At 46.8% G+C, this 22,335-nt stretch overlaps 2 protein-coding genes across 15 annotated transcripts in view; both read left to right on the top strand.

Moving 5' to 3' along the window:
* LOC143929547 (uncharacterized) overlaps positions 1 to 4,003 on the top strand; it is a 36,969-nt gene extending 32,966 nt beyond the window's left edge. The window contains exons 7-8 of the mRNA XM_077453425.1: positions 3,258 to 3,560; positions 3,972 to 4,003. Coding sequence (XP_077309551.1) covers positions 3,258 to 3,560; positions 3,972 to 4,003 — 335 coding nt within the window. The remainder of the gene's footprint in view (positions 1 to 3,257; positions 3,561 to 3,971) is intronic.
* The window catches only part of LOC143929724 (hemicentin-1-like), a 419,992-nt gene that overhangs the window by 173,265 nt on the left and 224,392 nt on the right, over positions 1 to 22,335 (top strand). The gene's annotated exons all lie outside the window — the stretch shown is intronic.

Here is a 22,335-nt window from a genome sequence, read left to right on the forward strand (position 1 = left end):
GTAGACAGCGGTGCCTGTCTTTCGGCAAATGTCTCCTAAACCGTGTAGGTTTAGGAGATATTTCTTGGACCTACAGGTAAGCCTTAATCTAGACATACCTGTAGGTCAAAGTGTGTTGTAAGGGTTTACAACCACTTTAAGTGCAATAATTACTACAACTTCTCAGTAAAGGAAAACAGGATTTGTGTTCATTCACTTTAACCGCCAGTGGGAGGCCTTGCCTGAAATGCATTGAACGAGTGATGAACAAAACTGTACAATACAATACAAAGAATAATGTTCAACAATTTCCCAAAAGTGATATTACTGACTATAAGATCCTACTGAGGTCTTGTAGGTTCTAGGTAACCACTGGCCAGTGGGAATTCTATCCACACACACAGAGTCTGCCAGCGTCGGGGCCCTTTAAATCCTGTGTTTGAGTACTCAGACTTTTGTGAAGTAATATTTGTAATCCACAGAATGGAAAGGGAGATCTTCACAAAGATGAACAGATGTGGAGATCCACCTTCAGATAAAGCTGTATTAACAGTAAATAGGACCGAGCAGCTAGATCCACATACACAAGGACGGCAGAAGATCTCTCACCATTAGATGCACTTGATATATCCTCCTTCCAGCAATCGGTAGATTGATCGCTGTCTCAGTTGACTGGATGGTGATGGGAGCAACACATGGCACAGAAACCTCCAAACAGGATAATGATGATGATGATTGCTGCAGTACTGAAACTGGTCTCGAGATGTCTCTGCACTGTTATCACATCTTCAGTAATCAGACAGAATAACACCCTGCAAACCCCCCTCTCCTGTGTGCACCTTCCTCAGGAGAGTCACAGAAAGCATCGCAGGCTCTGGAAGTGCCCAGGAGATAAACACATGGGATACTTTCTTCTGTCTGTCCTCCTGTGTCCTCCTCTCTCTTCCCCAACCACAGCTCTCCCGAGTAGCTATCCAATCCTGTCCTTCATTGTTTTTGTTGTTAGGGGTGGGCTTCTTTCTTAGCTACAGCAGGACCCAATCTGCCTTCAGTCCTGCAGCTGTACCCAATAGAGTCTCTCCTCCTGCTATCAGTTTAGCCAGAAAATGCAATGCAATGTTTCAGAGAGCAATATTCTGCATATATTACAGAGGCAATACTAAGCCTGTGCTCAGGGCTGTCTTTAATATTGATTGGACCCTGGGCAAAACTTTTCTTGAACCCCCCCATGCAGTTTTGCTCTCCACCTGCTCTGATGCTGCATACACACAACCGGACTTTTCAAGGGACTAGGTCCGTCAGACTTTCGACAGAGTTCTGACGGACTTTCCGAATGAACGGACTTGGCCACACACAATCACACCAAAGTCCGACGGATTCGAACGTGATGACGTACGACTGGGCTAGAATAAGGAAGTTCATAGCCAGTAGCCAATAGCTGCCCTCGCGTCGGTTTTTGTCCATCGGACTAGCACACACACGAGCGGATTTCTCAGTAGGAACTGGGTCCCGTGGAAAAATTGTAAACATGTTCCATTTCTAAAGTCTGTCGGATTTTTACAAATCTAAAGTCCGCTGCAGCCCACACACGATCGAATGGTCTGCCGGAATTGTTCCGTCTGACCTTTTGATGTCAAAAAGTCCGCTCGTGTGTACGGGGCATTAGACATACAATGAATAGCAGCTAAACTCAAAATCAGTTTACTGAATCAGATCAGGCAGCGATTGTGATTGGTTGCCAGAGGTTACAGTGTATCATTACCGCTCACTGATTGGTTGCTAGAGGTTACAGCACATGATTTCTGCTTGTTGAGATTACTGTACAGTAATACTGCTCACTGATTAGTTGCTAGAGGTTACAGCACATCATCTCCTCACTCCAGGGGCCGTGCTATACATATGGATGCCGCCTTTCTTTACATATCTATGCAACTATTTACATATGAATGCCACCACTATTTACATGTAAACACAGGTCTGCAGGTGAGTCCTCTGTACACAACAATAAGGCAGAGCTGGGCAGTATTAGTAGCAGCACTTCACACTGAGATATCGGGACACAGCAAGGGACAAGGAAATTTAAACTGGGATAGTTGGCAAGTATGAGGCAGCTGCTCTGGGCCCCACAACAATGATGGGGCCCAGGGCAGCTGCCCCTTTTGCCCTGCCTTAAAAATGGCCCTGCCTGTGCTACACATATCCTATAACAATGTCTGCCTACCCTGAACAACCCTACAGTAGCCCATCAACTGGTCATCTCAATTCACAGTTTTCTGTCCTGCAAAAATGAGTACAAAGAGCAGCATGTGAATAGAGGACCTTTCATCAGACACAAGTATTGTGGTCAGGGGAGGAACAGAAGGAGATAATCCTTATACCGCCCTCCAGACCTCCCCCACTTCTCCATCCATCCGCCGGGTGTGGAATCTGATGGGTTGGTGCCACTCAAGGGAGATTTCATTTCTGAAATGGTTTGCAGCAATCCGCCATTTTCCTCAACCTCATCCTGGAGGACTGGTAAGGATTCCTCTTGCACAGGGACAGGCCCAGGATCCATTGCAGCTTGGAGTAGTGCCTCCGGAGAGCCTCCACCTTCATCTCCCCCAACATGGTCCATGCTTGCCTGGGAAAAGCCTGCATGAGAGGCCCCAGGATTGCTGCTTCTCTCAGCTGTGGCGAAGCTCCTCTGTACAGAGACTGATGTGACTGTGGGGGGAGGGGACATTAGAGTGTAAGCTCCTCTGTACAGAGACTGATGTGACTGTGGGGGGAGGGGACATTAGAGTGTAAGCTCCTCTGTACAGAGACTGATGTGACTGTGGGGGGAGGGGACATTAGAGTGTAAGCTCCTCTGTACAGAGACTGATGTGACTGTGGGGGGAGGGGACATTAGAGTGTAAGCTCCTCTGTACAGAGACTGATGTGACTGTGGGAGGAGGGGACATTAGAGTGTAAGCTCCTCTGTACAGAGACTGATGTGACTGTGGGGGGAGGGGACATTAGAGTGTAAGCTCCTCTGTACAGAGACTGATGTGACTGTGGGGGGAGGGGACATTACAGTGTAAGCTCCTCTGTACAGAGACTGATGTGACTGTGGGGGGAGGGGACATTAGAGTGTAAGCTCCTCTGTACAGAGACTGATGTGACTGTGGGGGAGGGGACATTAGAGTGTAAGCTCCTCTGTACAGAGACTGATGTGACTGTGGGGGGAGGGGACATTAGAGTGTAAGCTCCTCTGTACAGAGACTGATGTGACATTTCATGTTCTTTTTCTGCAGGTCTCTATGTGTTCAGTGAGATCTCCAGTGACCCCGATATACCAGACTATGGAAGACCTGTGACTCTGCGCTGTGATGTGAGTGGCTGCGACCCCAGAGACACCCCTGAGGTCACCTGGTCAGGTACTGGAGGAGTGCTGGAGAAAGGACAGCAGAGAGAGACCCGAGGAGGGGGAGACATTCTCTCCTGTTATCTGACTATAACTCCTACAGCTCGGGATTATGGGAAGGTTTATACCTGCAGGGTGAAGCACAAGGACAAGAACAATCCTATTGAGAAAAAAATACACCTGAGGCTCCCAGGTAAATAACTGGAAGGGAATTTGGAAGGGACAGCTGTTGCTGCGACCGCCCCTAGAGGTCTGGATAGTGCTGGTGATCCAACTCTAGAGGTCTAACAGTGGCCTGCAGTGTTTTGGGGTTGCCGCCATTTTGTTGTAGCCGCGGCTCAAACCCGACAGTACAGTGGGCAGCGGGAGACCGCAAACAAGGTAAGGCTGCAGATGGGCACAGTGAAGCTGCAGATGGGCACAGCGCAGCTGCAGATGGGCATTGTTTAGCAGTACAATCAGAAGCAACCATGCAAAACAGCGCTACTTGGGCCAAAAATTGTGCGGACAAAATGAACGGGTAAAAATCAATAAGCAGAACTATTTATCAATTGAATGTTGCCATAGATTAATATGTTAAACTATTCAATTCTCCTTTGCATAGATGGTCAACAGTCAGCTTGTTCAGCAATATAGTGATACCATATAAAGGCGGCCAATACCCCGGCTGGTTGGAAAGTTTGCTGCAGTGATGGAATCTTCATGTGTCCCCTGTGAAGTCCACATGGGAGGGGAGAGGAAAACAGCCCAAATTCTGTGTGGAACGGGAGCCGAATCAATCAAGCTTCAACTGAATGGATTGTTTATCAGTAGCTGCTGCATTTCCCACCCCCTAGGCTTATATTCGAGTATATACGGTGTATATATATATATATATATATGGTACGGGATCTAAAATAAGTTGAGACAGGAAAAAAAAAAGCAAAGTCATACTTGCCAACTGTCCCGAATTTCCCAGGATTTAAACCCTTTTCCCGATTTTATAGTTTACCGGGAAATGTCTCGGAAAATTTAGTTTTTTCCTGATTTTTCGCCGCCAGCCGTTAGAGGTTCGTGGCCGACGTAGACAATGTCTTCAACGGCCGCCATTTTCAAGAAGACCAGAAGAAGTAGGCTGGCTGGGTGGCTATAATAGAAATTGAGCTGCGGCGCCGCCCATCCCCCATCCCGCTCCACCCCACTCTGCCCGGCTGCCAGTCTCTGTGACCTGTTATGGAAAGAGGCAGGGGATAGGTGGCGCCGCAGCTCAATTTCTATTGTAACCACGCTGCCGACTCCACCTCTATTTTGTTCCCCTTTTGGCCTCTCTTCTGTAATGGCGGCAGAGACACCGCTGCTCTGGGATACCTGATAGATGTAAGGAGGAGCTCCGCTGGGTACACTAGATGTAAGGAGAGGCTCCACTGGGGACGCTGAATGCAAGAAGAGGCTCCGCTGGGGACACTGGATGTAAGGAGAGGCTCCGCTTGGGATTTACCTACTATGTCACACATACAATCAAATTCCCCGCCCCCTAGTTATAATAAGACTCCACCCGCAGACAAAAAAGTGTTCCTATAAATTTTTTTACAATGCTGCCAACTATGCAAAGTGGTACCAAAAAGGAAGAGCTAGTAGAACATTTTTCAACTAATGAAGTCATAATAGTCATGTTCCGTGCTGACTATCTCTGGACCCTCCCCCCATCGCCTAGTTTAGAAGCCCCACTAACATTTTGGCCATCTTCACTCCCAGCAGATCTGCACCTGAGCTGTGGATCTCTGCAGCTCCTCCAGAGTTACCATGGACCTCTTAGCTCTTCTCTGATGAATGCTCTCCTTGCCCGGCCCGGTCAGTTTAGGTGGATGGCCATGTCTTGGAAGGTTGGCAGTTGTGCCCATACTCTTTCCATTTTCTGATGATGGATTGAACAGAGCTCCGTGAGATGGTCAAAGCTTGGGAGATTATTTTATAACCGAACCCTGCTTTATACTTCTCCACAACTTTATCCCTGACCTGTCTGGTGTGTTCCTTGGCCTTCATGATGCTGTTTGTTCCCTATGGTTCTCTAACAAACCCCTGAGGGCTTCACAGAACAGTTGTATTTATACTGAGATTAAATTACACACAGGTGGACTCTATTTACTAATTAGGTGACTTCTGAAGGCAATTGGTTCCCCTAGGTTTTAGTTAGGGGTATCAGAGGGGGCTGAATACAAATGCCCCTCCCCCACACTTTTCACATTCAGGTGAAACTCGAAAAATGTGAATATCGTGTAAAAGTTCATTTGTTTCACTAATGCAACTTAAAAGGTGAAACTAATATATAAGATAGACTCATTACATGCGAGGAAAGATGGTTGAATCCGTGATTTGTCATAATTGTGATGATTATGGCTTACAGCTGACGAAAACCCCAAATCCACAATCTCGTGGTTGATTTGGGCCCCTCAATGCGGCGTGGCATGGAAGCGATCAGCCTGTAGCACTGCTGAGGTGATATGGAATACCGGGATGCTTCAATCTCTTCTGCGTTGGTCGGTCTCATGTCTCTCATCTTTCTCTTGGCCGTGTGAGAGAATCTGTGGGGTTCAGGTCAGGTGAGTTTGCTGACCAATCAAGCACAGTAATCCCACGGGCATTGAACCAGGTTTTGGTGCCATTGGCAGTGTGGGCAGATGCCAAGTCCTGCTGGAAAATGAAGTCAGCATCCCCATAGAGCTCGTCTGTGGAAGGAAGCATGAAGTGCTCCTAAATCTCCCGGTAGACGGCTGCGGTGACCTTGGACTTAATGAAGCCCAGAGGACCAACACCAGAAGATGACACGGCTTCCCGATCAACACCGACTGTGGAAACTTTACACTGGACTTCCAGCATCTCGCAGTGTGCGCCGCTCCATTCTTCCTCCAGACTCCCGGTCTTTGGTTTACAAATGAGATGCAACATTTTCTCTCATCAGAAAAGAGGACTTTGGACCACTGAGCAGCAGACCCGGTCTGTTTATCTTTAGCCCGGGTGAGACGCTTCCACGTTGTTTGTTCTTCAGAAGTGGCTTCACAAGAGGAGTAGGACACTTGAAGCCCATGTCCAGGATCCGTCTGGGTGTGGTGGCTCTTGACTCCAGGCCTCAATCCACTCCTTGTGAAAGCCCCCAACACTTTTGAATGGCCTTTTCCTGACAATCCTCTCCAGGCTGCGCTCATCCCTGCTGCTTGTGTACATTTTTTCTTCCACAATTTTCCCTTCCACATAACTTTGTATTAATGTGCTTTGATACGGCACTTTGGGAACATCCAACTTCTTTTGCAAATACCTTTTTGAGACTTTCCCTCCTTACGAAGGGTGTCATTGACGGTTCTTTTCACAACTGTCCGGTCAGCAGTCTTTCCCATGATTGTGATTCCTACTGAACCCGACTGAGAGACCATTTAAAGGCTCAGGAGTCAGGAACCCTTTGTAGGTGTTACAAAAGAAAATCCCCCTTGAGTGGTACTTTAACCACTTGCCGACCGCCGCACGACGATCTACGTCGGCAGAATGGCACGGGCAGGCATATGGGCGTATATATAAGTCCCTGCCTGCCCGCTGGTGGGGGGCCCGATCGTGCCCCCCCCCGGTGCCTGCGGCGGTCGGCATTCCTTCGAGAGCGATCCGGGATGAGGGGGCGGCCATTCATTCATGGCCACCCCCTCGCGATCGCTCCCGACGAATAGAAATCCCCCGTGACATCACTTCCTCTCCTGTAATGTAAACACAGGAGAGGAAGTGATGTATTCTCTCCTCCGTGTCGGTATTTTTCGTTCCGGCACGGAGGAGAGCGGAGCGGTGAGTTGCACCAACACTCTACACACACAGTAGAACATGCCAGGCACACTCACACCCCCCCTTTACCCCCGATCACCCCCCCAATTACCCCTGCCCCCCAGTCACAGTGACACCAATGTCATTTTTTTTTTTTTTTTTTTGCATTGGTGTCATTTGTGACTGTAATAACTGTTAGGGCAGTTAGAGTTAGCCCCCTTTAGTTCTAAGGTACCCCCCTAACCCCCCCAATAAAGGTTTAACCCCGTGATCACCCCCCGTCGCCAGTGTCACTAAGGCTGGGTTCACATTGCAGCGGTTTATGAGAACGGATGTGATTCGCACCGCACTGCAGTGCAAATCACATCCGATCTCTGTGCGATTCGAGTTCAGCCATTCGCCGCACCCGCCGCACCCGCCGCACCCGCCGCAAATTCGCACGGGACCCTTTTTTTGGCCCGCGGCAGAATCGGATCGCATGGGTGTTCACACCATGCGATCCGAGTTTGCAGATCGCACTGCGATATGCGAACTGATCTGGGGGTGTCATTAACATTTCACTGACACTCCCAGCAGTTCGCATAGGGCAGTGTGAACTGCCGCCGGGAGGCATGCGATGCGGGAACCCGCCGCGCATTCGTGGCGTTCCCGCATCGCTCCAGTGTGAACCCAGCCTAATAAGCGATCGTTTTTCTGATCGCTGTATTAGTGTCACAGGTGACGCTAGTTAGGCAGGTAGGTATTTAGGTTCGCCGCAACTTTTTATAGCGCCAGGGACCCCCATATACTACCGCATAAAGCCCCCTGATTGCCCCCTAGTTAACCCTTTCACCAGTGATCACCATATAACTGTTACAGGTGACGCTGGTTGGTTAGTTATTTTTTTATAGTTTCAGGGCACCCGCCATTTATTACCTAGTCTCACTAGTGTACCCCTAAATTTAGGGGTGTCTACTTTCCAAAATGGGGTCATTTGGGGGGGGTTTGTGCCATCTTGGCATTTTATGGCCTTCAAAACTGTAACGCCCTTAGAAAGCCTGAAGGCGGTGCTTGGTTTTCGGGGCCCCGTACGCGGCTAGGCTCCCAAAAAGTCCCACATATGTGGTATCCCCGTACTCAGGAGAAGCAGCAGAATTTATTTTGGGGTGTCATTTCACATATGCCCATGGCATGCGTGAGCAATATATCATTTAGTGACAACTTTGTGAAAAAAAAAAAAAAAGTTTGTAATTTTCCCGCAACTTGTGGCAAAATATAAAATATTCCATGGACTCAACATGCCTCTCAGCAAATAGCTTGGGGTGTCTACTTTCTAAAATGGGGTCATTTGTGGGGGTTTTGTGCCATCTTGGCATTTTATGGCCTTCAAAACTGTAATAGGTATTGAGAAGTGAACTCAAAAATTTACGCCCTTAGAAAGCCTGAAGGCGGTGCTTGGTTTTCGGGGCCCCGTACACGGCTAGGCTCCCCAAAAGTCCCACATATGTGGTATCCCCGTACTCAGGAGAAGCAGCAGAATTTATTTTGGGGTATCATTTCACATACGCCCATAGCATGTGTGAGCAATATATCATTTAGTGACAACTTTGTGTAAAAAAAAAAAAAAATTTTTTTTTTGTCATTATTCAATCGCTTGAGGCAAAAAAATAAAATATTCAATGGGCTCAACATGCCACTTATCAATTTCCTTAGGGGGTCTACTTTCCAAAATGGGGTCATTTGGGGGGGTTTTGTACTGCCCTGCCATTTTAGCACCTCAAGAAATGAGATAGGCAGTCGTAAACTAAAAGCTGCGTAAATTCCAGAAAACGTACCTTAGTTTGTAGATGTGACAACTTTTGCGCAAACCAATAAATATACAATTATTGACTTTTTTTTTACCAAAGACATGTGGCTGAATACATTTTGGCCTAAATGTATGACTAAAATTGAGTTTATTGGATTTTTCTAATAACAAAAAGTAGAAAATATCATTTTTTTTCAAAATTTGCGGTCTTTTTACGTTTATATCGCAAAAAATAAAAATCGCAGAGGCAATCAAATACCATCAAAAGAAAGCTCTATTTGTGGGAAGAAAAGGACGCAAATTTTGTTTGGGTACAACATTGCATGACCGCGCAATTACCAGTTAAAGCAGCGCAGTGCCAAAGTGTAAAAAGACCTCTGGTCATTTACCAGCAAAATGGTCCGGTCTGAAAGTGGTTAAGAGACCACCAACACCAAAGTGCAGCTAAAACATCATTTTATTCATAGTAAACAGAGTAATAAAAAGAGACATATAGACATGAAATGTCTCCAGTATAAAAATACAACCAAAATGGTTACAACAAAACAACTTCTATACAAATACAAATGGTACTCTCCTAGATATCCCACACCCAACGCGTTTCCAGTTGCTGTTATTACAGAACCTTCATCGGGGTAGAGAGCAGGAACTGGTAGTATAGTAGTATTTCTATGGCATCTTTTATGCAACTCAAAGTCCCACTCAAGGGGGGTTTTCTTTTGTGGTTCTATTATAGGGATGGGACCACCACACCACATTTGTTGCCTCAGTGAAAGCCCTCTCTATTCGCTTTGCAGGTGTTATGGCAGCTTAATTATCTGATTAGAGTGGGACACTCTGAGCCTAGAACATCGCACCTTTTCACAATATTCTAATTTTCTGAGATTGTGGATTTGGGGTTTTCATGAGCTGTAAGCCATAATCATCGCAATAATGACAGATCACGGCTTGAACTATCTTGCTTTGCATGTAATGAGTTCATCTCATATATTATTTTCACCTTTTTAAGTTGCATTAGTGAAATAAATGAACTTTTGTGACACTTTTTTGTTTGTCTATCACATAAAATCCCAATAAAATACTTTTTTCTGCTTTTGGTTGTAACAAGACTGTCCGGGAGATTTGGCTGTACGCTATGAGCACACCATATCTCCTGTGCTCACGAGCACACATTTCCTCTAATCATATAATGCAGCCTTAAAGAGGAAGTAAACCCTGATGGGTGTTACTTCCTCTTTCATTCCCTGCAAAGGTAAAGCATAATGGACTACTATGCATCGCATCGCATCGCATAGTAGTCCATTATGTGTCAGGAGCCAGCGAAGTCACCGCTGTCCCCTGTAGTTCCGAGCGTCCATCTTCTTAGTGGGTCTCGCAGCGATGACGTCACTCCCACGCATGCGCACAGGAGCCGACACTCGCGGCATTTCGCCGCGATCTGCGGCTTACCCAGTGCGCCGTAGACAGCAGTGGCTGTCTTCAGGTAAATATCTCCTAAACCATATAAGTTTAGGAGATATTTCTTGGACCTACAGGTAAGCCTTAATCTAGACTTACCTGTAGGTCAAAGTGGTTTGTAAGGTTTTACAACCACTTTAAATAACCCATGCTTCCCCAGTAAACATACATCACCATAGCTTACGTTCTCAGCTCCATCAGCATCGCTGCCTTTCTGAGCTGTGCGCTTGCTTTTATTTACACATAAACAGGAAGTCCCAAACGGGGAGGGTGTACCTCCAACAGCCAATCGCCTCCTACACAGTTTGTGACCTCACAGGAAATGACCAAATAAGGATGTAACAACACAGGAAATACAACAACCAATACAACAATGACTAGGGGAGTCTTATTGGCGTGTCTGGGCAGGGGCAGCGTGTACAATCTCCAGCCACCTATCTCTGATGACAGGAAGCCTGAGATCATGAACACTTCCACAGACCACAATGATTGAAAGAATCCCGTTCTTATCGTTTGTGAATCCTTATTCTGCCTTGTTCAGAGATCAAGGCATAACCGGACATGCTACTGTCCTTGTGGACGAGATTATCCGCAGGTGTATGCTCACGGGGGCCACAAATATGTTGATCAGGCATACAGGGGTGACGCAAGCGCACACTTGTTAAACCAATAATGTCTTTGCAGAGCGAACACACCCCCACCAGACGATCGTTCCGTGCATCGCACAGGGGCCCTTAGCTGGGAAACCTGTCCCCACTCTACAAACACTTCTCTACATCCCCAAGGAGCTTTTCACTACCAAACGGATCTCAACCAGCATCAGTCTGCCCCAGTCAGCTCTTTAGAGCAGGGTGCGGGAGCGCTAACACTGGGACACACTATGACAATACATCTTCATAAAATTTCCACAACAATGACAAAATGTGGAAAATTTCAAGGGGTATGAATACTTTTCCAAGGCACTGCATATCTACAGTTATAACGCCTTGCTCTTGAGTGTCCCTAAGCAGATGATACATCAGGTTGATGTGCTTGGTCCTCGGATTGACCTTTTTCTGATTGTGTCAGCTTTATACATCCCTGGTTGTCTATCTTCTGTGCAGTAAATGGTAGCTTGTGGGGTGGTATCCCCCCTTTTGTCACCAAAGTGGATCTAATTTTATGCTGTACAGCAGGATCTAGTAGGGAACTCAACTGCTGAGAGTATTTGTTATTTCACATTGAGCATTCATTACCTTGGACTTGGACTGTGAGACCATTGCTAGTGATGGTTTACCCCCCGATAGAAGGTCTGGGATGTATAGAACATTGCTCACATGGATATTTTGCTTGTCCCCTGATGGTGGGATGAAATTCGGGATTCCTTCACCATCGGCTTCTGCAGTTATACTCTTCCCCAGTGCTAGGACAACTTTGTTTGTTTTTTGTTTTTTTTTGTACTGAAATCAGTTTCTGTAAAGGGGGTCTGATCTCTGGTCATGTGGTTTGGAGTCTATACACCAATCACATGGTATACCACGCTGTGCCACTTTAAAGGTGCTGTAATTTCCTTTGTGACTGCTTTAACTCTTTCTCTTGTGAATGTCTCTCACCTTCGCTGCTCAACTCTCCAGATTCCTTTCTAAGGTGACCAACATTTTTATGGCTTTTTTCTTTTCTTTGCGCCCCTTAAGGGCTTTCTATGTCTCTATGCGTATTTTTCTTCCTTCTGTTATATTCATCAATTAATATTTCAGGGGTCTCCAAACTGCAGCCCAGGTACCAGATGTGACACTTTGCTTGCTCTGATCTGACCCTTGGGGCACTATTCCACCAACTGACTCCACTGATGGAGCGCTATTTTCCTTATTGACACCACTATGTATCTCATTGGTGTCAACAATGGGGCACTATTCTGCCCATTAAAGGCAATGATGGGGCACTGATGCTGGGGCATTTTTTTCTCACCCTGGCCACAGTCCAGCCCCCATAAAACCTGAAGGACAGAAACCTGGCCCTTTGCCTTGAAAGTTTGAAGACCCCTGGCATATTCTAATGTTACTTTTTGCTTGGGTCTGGCTTCTAAAGTGTTAATAAGGGTATTATATGACTCTGGAAGGCTGCATAGCAGTAGCGCTACCACATGGCTATCTTTGATTTCTTCTCCAAGTAAACATAGCTGGAGCACATGGAAAGGCAACACATAGAATACATGTCTAGCCATTCCATGTGCTCCTGGCTGCAAAGGCCAGTTATAGGTGGGGGCAGGGGCCAGTCGTACTGTTGAAATATTGGTGAGGGAAAGCACTGGACACCTTTGGTGCCGTGGTGCTATATGCTGGGTGTCCTGTGTGCCTCTGTGCCTTTAAGGAGGGGTGGGCTTCCTCCAGGATCGCCTGCCCTCTGCCTATCCATTAACCCTTTCATGACTAAGCTTATTTTTGGCATTTGGTGTTTACAAGTTAAAATCCATATTTTTTGCTAGAAAATTATTTGAAACCCCCAAACATTATATATATATTTTTAGCAGAGACTCTTGAGAATAAAACGGCGATTGTTGCAATATTTTATGTCACACGGTATTTGCGCAGCGGTGTTTTAAACACAACTTTTTGGGAAAAGGGACACTTTCATGAATAAAAAAAAAAAAAAAAGTAAAATTAGCCCAATTTTTTTGCATAATGTGAAAGATAATGTTACGCCGAGTAAATAGATACCAAACATGTCACACTTTATAATCGCACGCACTCGTGGAGTGATGACAAAGTACGGTAGCTAAAAATCTCAATAGACGACGCCTTAAATTTTTTTTCCGGTTACCAGGTTAGCGTTACAGAGGAGGTCTAGTGCTAGAATTATTGCTCTCGCTCTGACGATCGCGGTGATACCTCACATGTGTGATTTGAACACCGTTTACATACGCGGGCACGACTTCTGCATTGGTTTTCTTTGCTTCGCGAGCTCGCGGGGACGGCGGGCGCTTTAAAAAAAAATTTTTTATTTATTTTAAAATGACTAAATTGTTTTAAAAAAATTAATAAAAATGGGATCACTTTTATTGCTGTCACAAGGAATGTAAACATCTCTTGTGACAGTAATAGGTGGTGACAGGTACTCTTTATGGAGGGATCGGGGGTCTAAAAGACCCCCCACCCCTCCTTTACACTTCAAAGTATTCAGATCGCCAAAAACGGCGATTCTGAATACCGTATATATTTTTTTTAAACCGGCGCCATTGGCAGCCGAGTAAACGGGAAGTGACGTCATGACGTCGCTTCCGTGTTTACTATGAGGATACTGGAATGACGCCGATTACGGCTTAGTTCCAGTTCCTCCCCAGCAGCCGGAGGCAGCGGACATGGAATCGGTGCTCCCGATCGAGCGGGAGCACCGGTAACAGCGGCGGGAGGCATAACAGCTGAGCAGCTTTTAGCCGCATCGGTTGTTATGGCTGGATAGCCAATCGCCTGCTGAAAAAAACGGTGCTGGGATGATGCCTGCAGGTGAGGGCATCATCCCGGTATACCCCCCGGAAGCCGAGTATGCAGATCTGCGTACACTCGGCGGGAAGGGGTTAAAATGCATGTGCTTCTACTATGGAGGCTCTCAAAATTAGGAGTTGGGACTGCAGAAAATATTGGGGTGCCTTGAAGAGGTTCTGTAGTTTAAACATGTATTTGCAAATGTGTGCAAACTAACCCCCTCTTTTTATGCATACTATTAGATGGGATCATTTGGGTGTGTTGCAGATTGGTCGGTAACTTTCTTTGGTTTTGTTTAGCACTATTATCACCAACATTTACGCTATAATTGGATCGAGTTTGATAAGAATAAGAACTTGAGTTTCTAGTAATGGAGAATTGTTGATCACATTATACAGGTTTATTTTTCTGATTTCCATATAAAGTTGTGTGCGGCACTAATATGGAATATACGGTAGATACAGTTTACTGTTTAGGTGTGAATTCTCATGCAGTTTTTGTAGGGCGGTCTACATTCCTTTAGCTGTATTTTCTTTTCTTATGTGGAAGAGCTGATCACCTTCCACTAGCAGACTTATCACTTTTCACTTGCTTGTTCTTCCTGTCCCGTTCCTCAGTGGGTCTATTAGTGGGTCTGTCTGTATTCAGTACTAGCCACAAGTCGTCTTTGCTTTGCAGCATCTCTAGCTTGAACGTCCACAGCTGGGAGGTGGTATTGTGCTTTCTGATTGCAAACTTCACATCTCAGCAATTTACCATCTTCCAGCGGATTATGCAGCCCTTGTCAGCTTGTAACATTCTGTTTACTGCCTGGGCCCATAGGCTGGTAATAAGATGTGGCACTGAAATCCTGAGCAATGTAGAATTCAGCTTTACAGGAGAGAGAACAGCATTACAGGAGAGAGAACAGCATTACAGGAGAGAGGACAGCATTACAGGACAGCATTACAGGAAAGAGGACAGCAATACAGGAGAGAGAACAGCATTACAGGAGAGAGGACAGCATTACAGGAGAGAGGACAGCATTACAGGAGAGAGAACAGAAATACAGGAGAGAGGACAGCATTACAGGAGAGAGGACAGCATTACAGGAGAGAGGACAGCATTATATGTATGAGGACAGCATTACAGGAGAGTGGACAGCATTACAGGAGAGAGGACAGCATTACAGGAGAGAGGACATCATTACAGGAGAGAGGACAGCATTATATGTATGAGGACAGCATTACAGGAGAGAGGACAGCATTACAGGAGAGAGAACAGAAATACAGGAGAGAGGACAGCATTACAGGAGAGAGGACAGCATTACAGGAGAGAGGACAGCATTACAGGAGAGAGGACAGCATTACAGGAGAGAGGACAGCATTATATGTATGAGGACAGCATTACAGGAGAGTGGACAGCATTACAGGAGAGAGGACAGCATTACAGGAGAGAGGACATCATTACAGGAGAGAGGACAGCATTATATGTATGAGGACAGCATTACAGGAGAGAATAGAGAAAAAAAACATACTTCCTGTGAAGAATGTACAAACATATATAAACACACAGACACTAGTATAACACTACAGCGCCATCTATAGTCCAGAGTGCATAGTACATGCTGTTGCACTTCCAACAGAAGTCAACTATTATACTTAACCCTTGCTTAGCTGTTCTATGTGTAGGGGGGACTTGGAATATTCTTTAAGACAGTGTTTCTCAACTCCAGTCCTCAAGACGCCCCAACAGTTCATGTTTTCAGGCTTCCCATTATTTTGCACAGGTAATTTGAAGTTTTACTGCTTTAGTAATTTCCACAGCCGTTTCATCTCAGGGAAATCCTGAAAACATGACCTGCTGGGGCTCCTTGAGGGCTGGAGTTGAGAAACACTGCTTTAAGCTGATTACAGAGAATTGATTAGGAATTGTAATCCAGCCTGCGCTTATCCTTCACTATTAATGAGCAACATATTGATTTATTTTTCGTAAGAGGTTTGTTACCCATTAGGGGTCTGATAATTATATGAGATTGATGGTTGAAAAAGTGCAAGTGATACCTAATAATGTATTATATATTTCTATTTATCATTACAGCGAGAGCGCCCACATTATCCGATATTGTTGTCCATCCAACGAGAGTGACAGCCAATCAGAAAGCATCATTCCAAGTAACAATATCTGGATTTTCCCCCCAAGACCTACAAATAAAATGGTATAACGTGTTCACAGCGTTTCCCCAATCTAATGTGACAGTATCAGAGCCAGAGATCGGATCGGATGGTCTGTATGAATCTTCCAGCACACTGAGCTTCATCCCGAAGATGAGCAAACATCCAATGTCCATCCGGTGTGAGGTGACGCACAATCCATCCAAGGCTGTACGACAGCAGCTATATACTCTGCACCTGACAAGTGAGATCACATGACTACTAATGATGTACACCTTTCTGTGTGTAGAATGATTCTCGGTACATGTCCCGCACTATGATAGAATTTGTTTCTACATATATACATTTAACACACATGTAGCGCCGGCTCCTGAAGAGCACGCTCTGTGTTTTTTTTCTATTTAATATCCCTAAAATCACAGTTGGGTTTTAGGGTTAATTATGCCAAATTATGATTTCAGTGCCAGTCTAGCTGGATTCTCCTTGGCCACAAGTGTCGCTGTCACCACTGGCAAGTGTGAGAAAGCAGTCTTGCTAGGCGTATATTGAGTGTCATCCTTTCTCGGAATCAACCCAGTGGGCGTGTCATCCTGCTGTGCATTCTGGGAAAGGGTATTTAAAGTACTGACCTCACATGTTTCTGGGTTCCGGTCCAGAAGATCTTTTCTGTCTGTTGGTCCTGGTCCTCCTGACCAGCCCTCATGGCCATCATGGCTTGGGGGTGAAGATCCACCCAATTCCGAGTCTCGGGGCTGGCTAACCAGAGACAAAGTAACTGAGAGAAGGATTCAAAGGTGGTCCGGTGCCGTCTCATCTGTGGAGAGGCCCAGCAGCTGGAGTAACACCCAGGGGAGGACTCTTCTGCAGAAGGCCATGCATAAGGCTGGCTTCTCAGAAGGAGTCTGGAGGCTCAGTTGAAGGACACTAAGTAGATCTACACTCATACGGTATTGCCGGACCGGCTGAGAGATACTGATGCCATATGAGAGCTCTCTAAAATTTACCTACGTCTCTCAGTTACATCCAAGTCTGTGGCGGAGACTTTATTCACAAGTGTTCTACATCCAAGTCTGTGGCGGAGACTTTATTCACAAGTGTTCTACATCCAAGTCTGTGGCGGAGACTTTATTCACAAGTGTTCTACATCCAAGTCTGTGGCAGAGACTTTGCTTTACCTAAACACTATCGGTTACAAGGCCTAGTGGGAGGAGGTCTATCCGGTAGCTGTGAGAATCCAGTTGTGATATGGTAATTCTTTGGATTTCTATAGTGAGAGACTTTCTATTTTTTGCAGTTCCAAATGTACCTGAACTTCATACCTACCCCTCTACTCTTCATTGAGAGATAGTTTTTGTCTACCTTTTCAAATAAATATCCCAAAAACTGGATCCAGTGTTTCTACAATTCTTTGGGCCATCTACCTCGGGAAACCCCTAGACACACACAAGGTCAAGAAGGTAACAGTAAGCCCAACAAAACCAGCAGCTCCTTCGTGGGTCAGTGCTACACACATATCCAGCAATACTTTTGTGTCATGGGAATATTTTTTTTTCAGAATAAATCCAACACTGGGCAAGTTTTCCTCCAATTAGGATGACTCTAGAGGTCAACTGTAGGATATGAATGCATCTAAAGGAGGCCTGAACCCTGAATGTACCGGGTTGTGCTCAATGCAGTCCAACCTGGAGGCAGAGTTCCCCTCCCATATACTGAGATCATTGGATGGAGGTTTCCTCTGCTCGGATCCTTCCACCACACTCTGCACAGCGAATAGACACCACTGTCCCGTACTGGAGCATCACCAGGAGGTCCAGGGGGGTATGGCACTGGTTCCCGTTTGGCCACTGAAGAGTGTTTGGGCCCCTGCCAGTGCTGTCCAAACACTCTCCAGGGCCAAATATTTTCAAGGGAAATTTGTTAATCATAAAAAAGGTACAAGATGTGTGGCAGCCGTGATTGGGAACCTGTTCCAGGACTGACAGAAGCCAATGGCATCTACATTTTTCTCCAGGGAAATATGAATCTGCATAACAGTAAAATATACAGACCAAATAAGTAACAATTTGCAACATCCACCTGTCTATAATATACGGGGGGGGGGGGGGGGGTTAATACAGTATATAAGTGAGATACAGACTGATTATACGTAGCACATTATAGAATATGGAGGAGAGATGGGTAGTTCTGTTCTCTATCACCAGTAATCACATTAGTCCTTTCTACCCCACAGGACCGGAGGAGGAGACAGAGTGCCCCCGGGTGGGTGAGGAGTGAAATGGAAATATGGATTTTTTACCTTCATAGAGTTCATTAATAATGAACTTTGGACACATGGCTCCATGGTTTCTAAGAACTTCACTTGGACAGTAGTTGGAACTCCCAGAACTGGAGTCATAACATTTATATAGAAGTCGCCCTAGGATGTGATCAGGAAAGGTCCATTGAATGACCACCCAGATGATTGTGACAGATCTGCCAGACGGAATTGATGTGATAGGATGTGGTCACAGCTGGATATGTCCACCCTAAATGCCAGACGGTGATCTCATGATAACCAGAATCTTAAGATTTGATCGTAGTCCTGAAGCGCCATCTCTTGAATGACAATGGTAGTAGTAAGATATTTGAAACCTCTAAAGAGTGTGTCTGTACCAGGAGGGGAAAGGTGGGGTGTGTCTGTACCAAGTTGGGAGGGGTGGGTGTGTGTACCTGGATAGTAGGGGAGGGGTGGGATGTTTGTACCTGGATGGGAGAGGAGGTGGGGTGTGTCTGTACCAGGAGGGGAAAGGTGGGGTGTGTCTGTACCAAGTTGGGAGGGGTGGGGTGTGTGTACCTGGATGGGAGAGGAGGTGGGGTGTATCTGTACCAGGAGGGGAAAGGTGGGGTGTGTCTCTACCTGGATGGGAGGGGTGGGGTGTGTATACTTGGATGGGAGAGGTGGGGTGTGTCTGTACCAGGAGGGGAAAAGTGGGGTGTGTCTCTACCTGGATGGGAGGGGTGGGGTGTGTATACTTGGATGGGAGAGGTGGGGTGTGTCTGTACCAGGAGGGGAAAGGTGGGGTGTGTCTCTACCTGGATAAGAGGGGTGGGGCGTGTCTGTACCAAGTTGGGAGGGGTGGGTGTGTGTACCTGGATAGTAGGGGAGGGGTGGGATGTTTGTACCTGGATGGGAGAGGAGGTGGGGTGTGTCTGTACCAGGAGGGGAAAGGTGGGGTGTGTCTGTACCAAGTTGGGAGGGGTGGGGTGTGTGTACCTGGATGGGAGAGGAGGTGGGGTGTATCTGTACCAGGAGGGGAAAGGTGGGGTGTGTCTCTACCTGGATGGGAGGGGTGGGGTGTGTATACTTGGATGGGAGAGGTGGGGTGTGTCTGTACCAGGAGGGGAAAAGTGGGGTGTGTCTCTACCTGGATGGGAGGGGTGGGGTGTGTATACTTGGATGGGAGAGGTGGGGTGTGTCTGTACCAGGAGGGGAAAGGTGGGGTGTGTCTCTACCTGGATAAGAGGGGTGGGGCGTGTCTGTACCAAGTTGGGAGGGGTGGGTGTGTGTACCTGGATAGTAGGGGAGGGGTGGGATGTTTGTACCTGGATGGGAGAGGAGGTGGGGTGTGTCTGTACCAGGAGGGGAAAGGTGGGGTGTGTCTGTACCAAGTTAGGAGGGGTGGGTGTGTGTACCTGGATAGTAGGGGAGGGGTGGGATGTTTGTACCTGGATGGGAGAGGAGGTGGGGTGTGTCTGTACCAGGAGGGGAAAGGTGGGGTGTGTCTGTACCAAGTTGGGAGGGGTGGGGTGTGTGTACCTGGATGGGAGAGGAGGTGGGGTGTATCTGTACCAGGAGGGGAAAGGTGGGGTGTGTCTCTACCTGGATGGGAGGGGTGGGGTGTGTATACTTGGATGGGAGAGGTGGGGTGTGTCTGTACCAGGAGGGGAAAAGTGGGGTGTGTCTCTACCTGGATGGGAGGGGTGGGGTGTGTATACTTGGATGGGAGAGGTGGGGTGTGTCTGTACCAGGAGGGGAAAGGTGGGGTGTGTCTCTACCTGGATAAGAGGGGTGGGGCGTGTCTGTACCAAGTTGGGAGGGGTGGGTGTGTGTACCTGGATAGTAGGGGAGGGGTGGGATGTTTGTACCTGGATGGGAGAGGAGGTGGGGTGTGTCTGTACCAGGAGGGGAAAGGTGGGGTGTGTCTGTACCAAGTTGGGAGGGGTGGGTGTGTGTACCTGGATAGTAGGGGAGGGGTGGGATGTTTGTACCTGGATGGGAGAGGAGGTGGGGTGTGTCTGTACCAGGAGGGGAAAGGTGGGGTGTGTCTGTACCAAGTTGGGAGGGGTGGGGTGTGTGTACCTGGATGGGAGAGGAGGTGGGGTGTATCTGTACCAGGAGGGGAAAGGTGGGGTGTGTCTCTACCTGGATGGGAGGGGTGGGGTGTGTATACTTGGATGGGAGAGGTGGGGTGTGTCTGTACCAGGAGGGGAAAGGTGGGGTGTGTCTCTACCTGGATAAGAGGGGTGGGGCGTGTCTGTACCAAGTTGGGAGGGGTGGGTGTGTGTACCTGGATAGTAGGGGAGGGGTGGGATGTTTGTACCTGGATGGGAGAGGAGGTGGGGTGTGTCTGTACCAGGAGGGGAAAGGTGGGGTGTGTCTCTACCTGGATGGGAGGGGTGGGGTGTGTATACTTGGATGGGAGAGGTGGGGTGTGTCTGTACCAGGAGGGGTGTGTCTGTATCAGGGTGGGAGAGGATGGGTGTGTCTCTACCAGGATGGGAGGTGTGGGGTGTGTCCAGGCATGTACTGGCCATTGGGAGTACAGGGAGTTTCCCGGTGGGCCGATGGCTCAGTGGGTCGGTTTCAGTGACAAAGTAATGGCTGCGAGGCTCGCCCTTAACTTCGCACAGTGATGTGAGAAAGATGAGAAAAATACAGAGGAGAATAAGTGAAATAATAAAAGAGGTTAGCGAGGACTCCTTATGTTATGCTACTTATGTTTTTTTTTTGCACAATTGCGTATAGTTTTATATACTGTTTTTGTGCTTGTTTGTAAAATTAAAGTGGGCCGGTCTGGATGAAGTCCAGGGCCAAATTTTTGTCCCAGTCCAGCCCTGGGTGTGTCTGTACCAGTGTAGTGCCTAGCCTACATTTCCAAGGGCCTGGTGGTGACCCCCAGAGACAGGGAGGGCTGACATCTCTTCTCATGGTGCTGGTTATTGGGCATGGTGGGTGATGTACAAGGTAGAAAGATGGGCGCCAGTCACTTTTAAGAGAAGTTTATTTCTCACAACAGGAAAAATATGGGAGAGAGGGGATAGGGCACAGGGCAGCCTTAGTCAAAATAGTAACAATAGACAAAACTCCATAGACAAAAGGTGAGATAATGCAGACAGCAGGAAAAGAGGCTTTAAGCGGAAGCAGCACGACTGTACTTTGTAGGATAGGCTGTAACTTATAGTAACTGAACTTTACTCACAGCTTCACACAGAATTTTTTGGATGAATTTTCTCCTGAAGCTCTCCCAGCCACCTCATGGGTCATCTCTGGTACTTCTCTAGAACTCCATCCCTCTCAGAATTGTTTCCGGGTATTGAGCAGGCTTTTCTCTGTAAAATCTTGAAGAACTGGATAGGCCTAGCAACCAGAAGAGCACCCAGATAGGCCTCAAGCCTCAGTCCTAGCAGCCAGGAGCTGTTCCACACACATCCACCCAGACCGCAGCCCTGGAACAGGATCATCATCATCAGAATTCAGACTTTACAAAAAATGCAACAACATATGTAAAGGTGCAATTACAGTGGCTAAGATAGAACATGAAAGACACATAGCAGAGGAGAGCACAAAAAATCCCAAGAAATTCTGTATAAGTAGTATATAAACAGTAAAAAAGGGACAGACCATATTGGCCCCATAAAGAATGAAGAAGGACATCTGGTTACAAAGGATGGGGAGCTGGCGAAGGTATTGAATTTATTCTTCTTCTCAGTCTTCACTGTGGAATCGGGGGGCTTCAGTAACCAAAACTGCAGTGTTTATCCTCATGACACATCACAGGAAGCCCCTCCATGGTTATCAGAGGACAGAATTAAAATTAGACTTGGGAAACTTAACATTAATAAATCACCGGGACAAGATGGCTTTCACCCGAGGGTACTTAGGGAACTCAAGTCAAGTAATTGCCAGATCATCATTGTTCCTAATTTTTACTGACTGCAATTGTACCAGCTGATTAGAGAAAAGCCAATGTAGCACCAATATTTAAAGGACCAAAATATATCCCTGAGAATTACAGACCAGTCAGCCCAACATCAATAGTATGTAAACTCTTGGAGGGGATGATAAGGGAC

Source organism: Lithobates pipiens, unplaced genomic scaffold (genome assembly GCF_037356315.1).
Source record: "Lithobates pipiens isolate NorthernLeopardFrog02 unplaced genomic scaffold, aLitPip1_a1.2 Scaffold_24, whole genome shotgun sequence".
NCBI lineage: Eukaryota > Metazoa > Chordata > Amphibia > Anura > Ranidae > Lithobates > Lithobates pipiens.